The sequence below is a fragment of the Rhipicephalus sanguineus genome, chromosome 1 (assembly GCF_013339695.2).
Source record: "Rhipicephalus sanguineus isolate Rsan-2018 chromosome 1, BIME_Rsan_1.4, whole genome shotgun sequence".
NCBI classification, from domain to species: Eukaryota; Metazoa; Arthropoda; class Arachnida; order Ixodida; family Ixodidae; genus Rhipicephalus; species Rhipicephalus sanguineus.
In genome coordinates this window covers 73,622,589-73,634,395 of record NC_051176.1, presented here as the reverse complement: position 1 = coordinate 73,634,395, position 11,807 = coordinate 73,622,589, and the positions used below count along the sequence as shown (strand labels likewise).

The 11,807-nt window shown below is 45.0% G+C and overlaps 1 protein-coding gene across 1 annotated transcript in view; it reads right to left on the bottom strand.

Annotated features, from left to right (window-relative positions):
- The window catches only part of LOC119400160 (uncharacterized), a 46,396-nt gene that overhangs the window by 1,260 nt on the left and 33,329 nt on the right, over window positions 1–11,807 (bottom strand). Inside the window, exon 4 of the mRNA XM_049418836.1 lies at window positions 6,518–6,649. Coding sequence (XP_049274793.1) covers window positions 6,518–6,649 — 132 coding nt within the window. The remainder of the gene's footprint in view (window positions 1–6,517; window positions 6,650–11,807) is intronic.

Genomic DNA, 11,807 nt, shown 5'->3' with positions numbered 1-11,807 from the left:
CAAACAGCGAAACTGGACGATTCTAAAGTCTAATCTCGTGCTTCTAGGTTTTTGTTAGGCTTCAGGTAGGTGATGCTTGGCTGTTTCTACATTGCCTCTCAGCGCAGAGATGGTTGAGTTAAACCACAGACAATCAAGATATGACACGGATGTCCAAACTCCAGAGACAAAGACTCGCGTTGAAACCGAGTGTTCGCACCTCCCATAGATCAGCGGGCTTGTCGTCGTTGGCGTAGGGGTTCCATCGCTTCGGGGCCTTCTCGCAACCGCAGTTACCTTTCCCGTTGCCTAGATTATCTCGTCGTACGTACCGCTGAAGCACTCCGCAAAGGTGTTTCAGCGAAGCTGAGACATGCGGCCACCGTGTTTATCACTGGGTTGATCCCGACGTTTTATTAAAGCTTTTGTAATTCTGGTTACGTCTGTTCAGAATCCTAATTGCCGTTTGCCGCCGGTCTGTGGCTTCTACATTTTAGTGGACCAGCGGCGAGTAGTGGGATTTGCCCAATTTCTGTGGCACATACCCGTTGATGATGATGATAGTTTTTTGTGCACACCAGTGTTTTTTACGGCCAGCTTAAACAGTTTCGTGAAACTTCCCACAGTCACATCCCTTATACCCGCATACCGCGATCCATGTATGCGGGCATGTGTCACGGGCGATTCAGTGTATATGAAGTCAGGACAACGAATACAGACATTGAAAACATTATTAGACACTTTTGATAAATTTAGCAAGAGAAGACATACCACTTTTTAAAGTTATCGATTTTATTGCAGCACACAAACGCCTACATATCTGACTTAAGCTATAGTCTGGAGTTGATCGTCCCCGCAGGACACGCCCACGAATGCCATAGTTGCACTTAGCTCTTTGAAAATCATGTGTGTGGTGCAACGTGAGTGCCCACGTAACGTAGCACCAATGCTACGCTTTCAGCGTTACATGCTAATGTAGTTCATTTTCCAAACATCAATGTAATTAGTGCTAGTCACACCTCTGTATTCCGTATAATAAGACACCTGTGCTTCCTCTGAAGCATACCGGAGTGATTATTAGCTTCGGCACTCAAATGCGAGGCATAATAAACGTCATGCTTCCTGTGCGCAACACTTTAGAAGTCATACCGGGTGAGTGGAGCACCGCCGCCTATGAACCTATAGTCGGATACAACTTAATCCGGAGATGCTCGCGCTCAGATGGCCGAAATGCGGTGGCCGATCGCCTCCGCGGCTAAAAAAATAGTCCCCCTCATGTGCACAGCCATTTTCCCGAAGCGGTGTCACCAGACGTCCGGCTCATGACGTCAGTCTGGAGTGAGCGCCTATAGGCTCGTGTGCGTCCGCCTTTGTGGAAGAAATGCCGCAGACTTATGCTGTGCCCAAACATAGTTCATGTTTTCTTTTGAAAATGGAGGGAAACACGCTTTTGGGATAACCGATGGCGATAGATCATTCTGGGGAAGTCTGAATGAAATCGGAGGTACGTGTTTTTTAAGTCGCATGCAGCTCATTGCCAACGCACTAATAGCAGGTGCGTCCGAAAAAAGCGAGCCACTGACCCTATGCATTGTTGGAATCTCCGAGACATCGAGCTTCGTAAACGTACTCGAAGACATCTTTTTCGTTGTAAGAGCCGACCAGTAGTATGGAACGCCGGCGAGCCGGCTGTGAGTCCACCACTTTTGGAGTTTGTACCTGCGATAGGAACGCTACTTTGAAATAGGGCACATCAAGAAGGCAGCAAACGTATTTTTTCTGGTGTGAATATTTTGCGAGAAACCACAATGCCATATGCCTGTCATAGATATATTAACGGAAAGAGGTGCATGCAAACACTCCGTGTCAGAACACCTGTAAAGGCAACTAGCTGCTCAAAAAATGATAATTCCTTTCGTGTGCCCAATTCCGAAGTTGCGGTAGAATACTTTCAGAGGTGTGGATGTAAAGATATATTCTACTCACTACCGCATGTCGATCTCGTAACAAGTGCTAGAATATGCATATGTGATTTCACTGGTGGAACACCTCTTATTACCAACTGTCAAGCGCCTTTGGAACTTTTTTTACAATTGTCTTTTTCCTTTAAATACGCTTTCATTCACCATGAAAAAAATTACATTCCGAAAAAAAAAAACAATATGCATTGTGTTAGAGTGCCGCAGGCACTTTGTGACATTTTGGTGTTTTTTCAGCAGGAGGTGAGCTGAAGTACCCGAGGGAAGAATGAAGCATGTTTAACGCGGTAGCGTTAAAAAGCTCGTTCCGCAGAAATTCTGGTGTCAGCTTCGGCACGGTTTCGTTAGCTGTGAGCGAAGAATCGAGAAATTGCAAATAAAATAAATAATAAAAATCTTTGGTTCGAGTGAGAATCGAACCCAGGCCTTCTCCGTGGCAAACACGTGTTCTAGCACGTAGAATACGCCACTGCTTTAAACTGCTTCGGAAAAAAAAAAACACTATACGAATGTCATAAAGGGAGGAGTCTCCTTAACGGGTGTATATTGCGCGGCAGAAGCGTAGAATAGCGTGACACGTCAAAACATGTGAATTGCGCAAGGAGCGGCGTTTTAAGGCCCACCTATTACAAGCACTCAGACACATTTATCATCATCAGCACAAAAGCATTAACAAGTGAGAAGCTACGTACGTTCGCGTGTTGCCTCACGGACGTGTAGTGGTCCCTTCGCGATTCGCAAAAGGAAGAATTATGGCGTAGTGGGCACTTCGCAACTGTGCTTGCGTAGGCATTCTAGGATAGTTTGAAATGGCAAATTTATGCGCACATACGTTCCTTTCCTTGTGGCACGGATGAGGCCATCCACCGAGAACTGAAGCGAGGCTAGCAATTGAGAAGGCGATTCGCATGGGGCCCGATTACGCTATCGCGTTCTACTCTGAAGGCAAAGCTCAAGCATCTTCCACGTTTTTTTTTTTTTTTTCAATATCTGGCGGAATATTTGTTGCTCTTTGACTTTGATGATTAGTGCAGAAGTTGAGGGAATGTTCAATAGCATTTCACAAAAGCGGACGCAAGCTGAACCTCGCCGTTGAACTGATGACGTAAAGTACTTTGCAGTTTGTAGTCCTGCAATTGGAATATTTGTCAAAGTATGTTTGTTAGGGCAGGCTATGAACGTTTGCGAGTATACATTGCTTCAGTTCGCATTTAACCAATTTGCACATAATAAAGACATTGCCTTTTCGTGAATTATCTCGTAACAAAAGTTAGTGAAAAAAGGGCTTCACTTAAGTTTTAAACAACAAGATGAGATATTTGCCCAAGCGAGGTTTTAAAGCGCACATTATTCCGCAAGCTTGTTAACAGATGCCCAGTTGTGCAGACTAAATAAAAACAAGCTTGAAAAATGAACAATCTGGCAAATCAAGAAGATGCAATATCGTGCCGCATGTAGAACGATCGGCACGCAGTACAAAAAAACAAACAAAGAAAACAACGGACCGAATAGTTACGGTGTGAATGTGGCCATTTCAGCACTACAGAACCTTGCGGCAATGAGCGCAAACGTACAATCTAGCATCAATTAACAGGCGAAAGGTGGTGGTGGTGGTTGACACAGGATGAGGCGTGAATCGGGCATTCAAATTTGCATAAGGGAGGAAACTGTATCGTATACCGCTAGTATAGGTTTAAATAATCGCATCCGAGAGCGGAAAAGGCGCAGTCGTAACGGAAATGTGTGCTTTAGGCTGCCGTCCATTGTGCAAAGTAACGATTAGTTTAAACTCTTAAGTCGCAGGGTCCTCATATGTGGACGTAAGTTGTTGTTGCCAGTTATTTCGTTTAGTGCCGAAGAACGAGCTAGACACATTGCGCATACGATAAATTGAACCTCCTGTATATTGAATGTGTGTTGACTCGGACTAAATATGCTGCGTATTACTGTAGCAATGTTCGACGGGTCGTTCGACTTTGCGCGTTCCAGAACTAACGTCAAAAGTATGTTTCTTGCTCGCATTGAAAAAACGCCAGGCCTGCGCTGAAACCACAACACAATCACAGCAAAAGCTGGAAGAGCGGCGTTTCTAGAGCCCGTTGTAAGCTCTCTTGCGGCTACTAATACAAGTACACCTAGCAAGGTACCCACTACGCCATAAATCACAATTTTTGTGAAGTTGGGAAGCACCTACTAAGCCAATCTTCGTCATTCTGCGGAGAAGCCAGGCGCCAGCTACATGTCTGTAAGGCATTATGTGCGCTTTGTTGACGCGACGACTGATGACGATGAAGAATTACGGCTCAGCCCTTTGTAATGGGTTGGAAGCATTAAACGGCCCACCTGTTATGTAATTTGCATTGGGTGACGCCCGGTCGTTATTTCCCTCTCCCGCCATGCTTTATACCATACGTTGACGTGGAGAGAGAGAGGGGGGGGGGGGCGAGGAACTTTACTGAGACCCCAAGGAAATGAATCATGCGCTTATGGGCTTCCTTGGCAACCAATACAATGCCCTTAGGAGGAACCCACTACGCTATAAATCACTAATTTTTGAGTAGTAGGGAAGCAGGCACTATGCCATTTTTCGTGATTCTACGGAGAGCCGTTGTACCTGCTAAACGCATGTAAGCCTTTATGCGCACTTTGTTGATGTTGTGCCTGATAACGACGAAGAATTATGGCGGAGCCCTTTGTAATGGGTTGGAAGCATTCAACAACCTCCTCGTTGCGCAATTCGCATTGTGTAACGCCTGGTTACAGAATTTGCGATGTGCGACGCTTGGTGTTTATTTTACTCTTCTACCACGCTATATTGCATATGTTAATGTGGTTCCTTCTCGACATGAAGCCTGTATAGGACCTTCTTGCAACGCAGTTTCAAGCACCGGCATGGCTCAGAGGTTGAATACTGGGCTCGCACGCAGAGGACCCAGGTTCGAACCTCGTTCCATCCTGGAATTTTTTCTTTATTTCGTTTTTTTTTATTTCGAGCGATAGTGGTTACGGACACCGGCGGCGGCGGCGGCGGACAACTACGGCGCCAAAAACGGCCGCTGAAATGATCTCATAACAGCTTTCGCTGTAAAACCCGAAAGCAAATTGGGCATGCATTTTGAGCCTGAGAATGAATTATTTTCATGGAAGCATGGAACGTGACTGACATCAGAATAATGATATATTTAATTACACGCTAATTACGACAATTACTAAATCTCTCACATAAGAACCTACTACATCCGTTCCTTTTTCGTGGAATGTAATATCGAGTGCCTAGGAAGTATCTAGCGTGATAATGACACATTTGCAGACAGTCCATAATTCGCGCATGAAGGAGTCACGTTCTTCAAAAGCAGATGTAAAATATCGCAACCGCGGCGTGACAGATGTGGATTTTTGTACAACGTCTCTTTTGTAAGCTCCCGATTTTTCGCTGATGCTTTCGCTAATACCTAATGGACGAAGTTAGAAACTGTCTAATTGGACGTTGCGCGCAAACCGATCTACAAGTTTCTCATTCGAACTTTTTCATCGGTTTCCTTGCTTCATAGGTTTATTAATTAATCTTGCTTAATTAACCAATTCAGCAACACACAAAAAAATCATGCAATATACTTCGTGCAATAGTCAGCATCGTGCATTTCGTCACGCCGTCATAAAGTACGTCGGCATATTTTTTTAAACTCTGGCTAGAGTTTAAGCACTGGCTAGAGTTGGCTAGAGGCACCTGTATATACCGAACAATGTTTCAGTGGAGCCAGTGCCGTGATTTTTACTTTGCGGCCGGTGTTCGGCCTTAGTCAGGGTATATATATTCACAGGTCGTTTCAGCTAAGCACTGCCAAACGTGCGCTCCGAACATATTACGACCAACAAGGTGTGTCGATCGCTGTTTACTTGGGCAAATGACATTAGCTAATACTTAACCATCGTTAAAACATCCCATTTTCAAGCGAGCAGTTGTACAGCCTATTCAAAGTCACTCGACCGTTTGTCCGTAAACATAGCTGTTATTTTAAAAAGTCACATGATCCCTTATAAGCATTCGCCCTAAGGCGTGAAGAAGACGAAAGCCATGTTCTGTTGCTTCTCTTCATTTCGGTCAATTTTAATTAATCCGTCCTACCCTTCCCCGCCAGCTTTCAGCTCCTCGTGTGCTTTTGCAGCCCAGCCTCCCAGACTGACCAACGCTTTATAAGCGACTATGTCGTGTGAGGACGTCTGCATATGACGTCCACGTTATCTATGTTTAGGTAAGTCCACAATGATGTAATAATGATGTCATAGTGATGTCATAACGACGTAACAAATTTTGCAACCTCTGACTTCATGTGACCTCATTGCAGATGGTTTTTCGGGTCACTGTGTTGAGGCCTACGCCGCCGACGGTCAGTTTTCGTGTTTGATTAAGGCAATAAGGCTTTCGCCTTAATAATGCAAGGTATGAAAAGTACGCTTGGCTGGGCACTTGCGCCGAAATACCAGCGTACTTAATCGGGCATAACTTAATACATTCAAACCAGAAGACTGAATTAGTAGAAGAGGTCACCGAAACTCACCTGTAGAAGTTCTCTTTCTTTAAACTGCCGTCGAAGTCTTGTCGTGCTCTGAATTCCACGTACTGATATAGTGGGCCTTCCTTGGATTCAGGGGAGGGGCAGACGGCCATCACTTCGGCCTCGAAGACAATCCTGTGCGACCCAGGTTCGCACGAAGGACGGTATGGAAAGTTTGCGTTCGTCGATGGTTCCTTCTTGGGGAGCAGCCCCTTGTTCGTCTATATATATACATACGCGAACATAAGTACGTCATGAAGAATAGCTTTTTGACATCTTAACTACTTGTTATCTGCAGAAGTATCCTAAAGTGCAAGAAATGAAAGGTACACACCAATTGACAAAGCGCAGCAAGGATTCAGTACGTCGAGTAGCATCTTAAAATTTGCTGCGTGTGTTTGTGCAGCGTTCGTGGTGAATCAATGAATCAACTACTTATTTACGTCTGTGGGTAATGCTCAAACCATTTCCACTTTCATGGTGCGTTGAGTTTGCATCAAGCGGCCGCGCCGCATTGTGCTTTGCTGCTACATTTTGTTGTGGATTATGTGAACTCCTGCAAGCGAACTGTACATTACCACGTTATTTTCGCTTGTTTCAGTGAGCTAAAGGCTTCTTTCTTTAGTTGTTCATTTTCTTTTTATTCTTGGTAACACTTTTTTTTTTAGCTGCAGAACATATAGAAATGGAGTAGCCGAGGTCTTAAAAACATCAACCTCTCCGCAGGACAATAGTTAAAACAGAACAGAACAGGAATTCAGTGTGAACCAAGAAAATCGGTGTTGAACCTTTTTTTCTGCAATTCTTGCTTCTCTTTTTTATTTATTTCTAATTAATCAAGACATGAATCAAGGCACCAAGCAATGAATCATAAATGATACAGGTAGGTCGCCATGCCTCTTTCCCCATCGTTTGCGGCATGATCGTATAATCGAAGAAGTGACGTGAGTAACGAAGGTATTAGAATGATTAAATAACCACTGAACTCAAATACGTAAGTACTAATTTAAGTACTTCGTAGTATTCCACTCTGGTATACCTAGACGTGTCTTTTCTACTCATCATCTCGCCAAGCGTAATGCTTCGCGATGACGTAGCTTCGTGTCCCTGTTCATCTATTCCTTCCACCAGGCTCGTCCAGACGAAAGGAGAGAGAAAGCGCTCGTCGCAAGCGGCAGGTACAGATGGAATCACACTTGTCTAGAGCGGCGGAGCGTGTCGCTGTGGACGCTGTTGTTGTTCGCATCTGCTGTCTCACGTTAGCTACAAGCTTACGTTCATGCTTGGATTATAGAACAAGGACCTCGCATGCAGTTTGAAAATGTTAGGTATCATTACGACGTCGATCATTGTTAGGTATCATTACGACGTCCGCGGAAACGGCAGCTGAAGCGCACGCCAGGGCGCTCTAGACAAGTGTAATTCCGCCTGCACCTTTAACTACGCTTATGCTATCTTATACTACACTTATCGTGGTTTTGGGACGTTAAACCCCAACAATTGTATTTTTACGCTTATACTACAGGGATTCGAAAAACGTGAGGCAGTGAACTTCTATAACGACGTCACTACGTGATTACTTGGGAAGGTGTTGCACAGAACCTTTAACAGCAGCTTAGCCGTAATACAGACCCGCAAAAGATGGTTGAGACCGGACTGTTGAAACATTAGGATATCTCAAACATTTATTTTGTTCATCATCAGCATGTTACAACACCGAAAGGTAGCAATAATTATTGAAGTGTTGAGGTTGTATTCTATTGTTGTATCGTATTTTACAGCTGTATTGAAGTGTTGACTTCGTTGTCTTCTCTCGCTGCAGTTCTTCATGCAAGACAACCGGCGGTAGTATAGAATCTATTTAACAATGCGTCTGTTATTCGACTGCCGGTAGAGAACATACTTGCGCGTTTTAAGGAGCACCAAAAAATCATTATCAAAATGATGCTCGTGAGCTGAAAAACTAGTAACTTTCCTCGTCCCTATTCTCCTTATTTAGCTTTCTAGTTAGGCCATATCATTACATTATTAATTACCAAACTGCAATGATATCCCTGCGGTTTTGTACAACCTCCACCTCGATCGCCAGCATAACGAAACACCAAGAGGCCGTCTTAAATCAGCATAGATGACATTGTGACCGTATACCTCTCACTCTAAAGAAACTTTAGGGCCCGTGGTCAAAGAGCAGCATAGACTACGGCAGAAAAGCGGAGAAAACTGGACGAAGGGCACACATGTCCCAGTGCTTTGTCCTGTGTGCTCTTCGTCCCGTTTTCTGCGCTGTTCTGCCACAATGTTCATCAACCAACTAGGCCGCCTGAGAACCGTTAAACATTGTAGAAGTACGCTTTGAAAGTGTTGAAACTTTTTCTTTAAGACAGCGGCATTGTTGGCCTGTATTAAGATATTTAGAATTCCTTTCATTTCGACGCTACTGATTATTATACGTCGTTGTTTATTATTTTGCGTTGTCTAATATTGACATTGATAGTGTTATGTTACGTCATAATTCATCTTCGTGATCTATGCGGCATCCGCTGACTAGAGATTTTATCAGGTGGTATTCGCGTTCTCGGACTGTTTTGCAGTCACCAGGCAGTATTTAAATCATACGTATGTTACACGCATTATTTATTAGCTGGTGCCATTGCGAGAACGCTATTTGATGTTATTATTTCAAACCCTGTATATTGTGTGCTCGACCCATTCAAGTTCAAAGGAGTGGCCAGCGCCTTATTTGGGCGCCGATATATGTCATAACAAAAAAGTCACACCTGATTAACAACCTTATCTTTCTGCCGAATTCATTGTAAAGACACCTCAGAAACAATCTTATAGTTGTGTAGGTGCGTAGTGTGGAGATAATATATCTTGGTATGAAGGAATAAAACACTGCTGCCTGCTTACGTGAGAAGTCTTCAGAATTGTATAATATGCTTATAAACAATGACACTTGCAGCGAAGCAAGCGCGGTACATTCCTAATACTTTCTGCATTTGATATCACTGCACATGCTATATATCGTGAAATAGTCTTATGTATCGAGGTTTCTTTTGAGCGCCTCTGTTTCCGCGCTATCAATACGGGTAGAATATTTTGAAAGAAAGCATTCTGTACGTTCTCTTTTTTTTTTTTTTTGGTGGCAAAGGTTAAGTGAAAACTCGTTCCCACCGGAGGCGGAGCAGCAAAAGCGGCGAAGCTGGTTTTCAACCCGGCGAAACGGCGAGCACGCGTGCCTGTTCAGACCGCACGGCTCGCCTGGCTGCCCGTGCGGCCGAGGAAACGGGGCATTTCGTGCTTTTGCGGACGTGTCGCCATCACGTGGCACTGCTGGTCCACCCCCGCCACCCGAGCTGTCTACGCATACTTCGTCATTTTCGGCTCATGCAGTTGTTTACAACATCACCACGGCCACGTGGCGTTCTGATTTATTCTAAAAAGACAGGGCGTGCAAACACGGAGACAAGAAAGAAGTCAGGACACCACAAACGCCAACTAACAACTGAAGAGACGCACAACGGCTTAAAAGAAAGAAGGCACGAAAACTTATCTGCGCATGCCCATGCAACAGGCGAACCTATCAATCCGGCACGCGTGGCGGTCTGTTAAGACATTTGTTTCCATCTTTATGCAAGTTAATCGACGGTTGGCTCACGCATGCGCTACTACTATTCTCGATATGCCATGCTTCAATCATCAGGCGTGTTTCTTCATTTCTATGACGGTACAACACTGCGCACTCATCGTATTTTGGCGTGCACTTACAATCTCGGCAATGTAAAGGTAGATTAGAAGGTGAGCCTCCTGTTAGCGATCTCTTATGTTCCCACAATCTCTGGTTAATGCACCGTCGATTAACTTGCATAAAGATGAAATCAAATGCCTTAACAGTTATCTTCCACGTAGACCGCCACGCGTGCCCGATTGATAGGTTCGCCTGTTGCATGGGCATGCGCAGATAAGTTTTCGTGCCTTCTTTCTTTTCAGCCGTTGTGCGTCTCTTCAGTTGTTAGTCGGCGTTTGTGGTGTCCTGACTTCTTTCTTGTGTCCGTGCTTGCACGCCCTGTCTTTTTAGAATGAATACTTACCAACTAGCTCAGCTCTCTGTTATTCTAAGGTTCTAATTGACTGCTGCAAAGTGGAGACCGTTGGCGGGCGGAAAAAAAATTGGTCGTCGAGCGATCCGGCTCGCCGCCTCGTTTTCCGCCTGCTTCAGCCGCCTGGAGAGGAGGTTTCCTCCGCCTTCCGCTCGTGCGCTTTGGCCGCACCGCCTTCGGTGTCAACGAGCCTTAAGTGGCACAATTATTGAACACCAGGCAATCTATGATTTGCGATTGCATATAGTGGAAGAAAAAGCCACAGTTTCACCACAATGGCGAAGAATTGAATCCGACAGCAACGCACTTGAATGTATACGCAGTGAGGTTAGCACAGAATTCTTATCTCCCAACTTGGCGTAAGTAAAAAAATTGCCGGCGTAACGAAGTCGCAGTCGATGTGCCAAGCGAAGCAACCTTCGTGCTGTGTACAACTTCATCGCAAACCGGCCGATGAGTACAGCCCGCAGAAAGCTATGAGCCGTCTTATGATAACTGTAAAGATAAAGCGCACGCGTGATCGCGCCCGATCGAACAAGTGTGGCGTGTGCCGGAGCCGTCCTCCCTGCCAACCCCTCTCACCCCTCATGGGCATTCCGCGCGATGAATGACGGTTGGCTCGTTTTCTCGCCGCTAAATAAGCGTTGGTTAGCTGCGCTCCCACGCTTTCACTCGCCAAGGAACCTACGACGCGCGGGGTGATGTTATCGATTTGGACATTTTGCGGAACATAAGGGCAACGGCAAAGGCTCGGCGGGAGTGTGAAGTAATAGTCATATTGAATAATGGACATTGTGAACATTATGAGCATGTAACCACCTACACTACCTTTGTAGCGAATGTGTCCATTCGTTGGTGGGAAGAAGGGAGGCGGAGTGTAGTTATGTCACACTGCAAGGTGGATCGTCCACCAATACGGCATTCCCAATATTAGCGAAAAATGTATTTCCATTTAATACCGCAATATTTCATTCGGCAATAAGATGCAAGCTTGCAATATCTAAAATAAAAGATCACACAAAGCACTAGCTGCATAGACGCTGTCTTCCATTCACACTACTACAGTTGCATTGAATCTTAGCAGTGTCATAAGTACCATACGGGGCACGAATCAAGAGCTACTGGCATGGCGTGAGATCGCCCTTGCGAAAGCTCGTTCACCTGTGGCATTGCGAAGATTATGTTGCCACGCG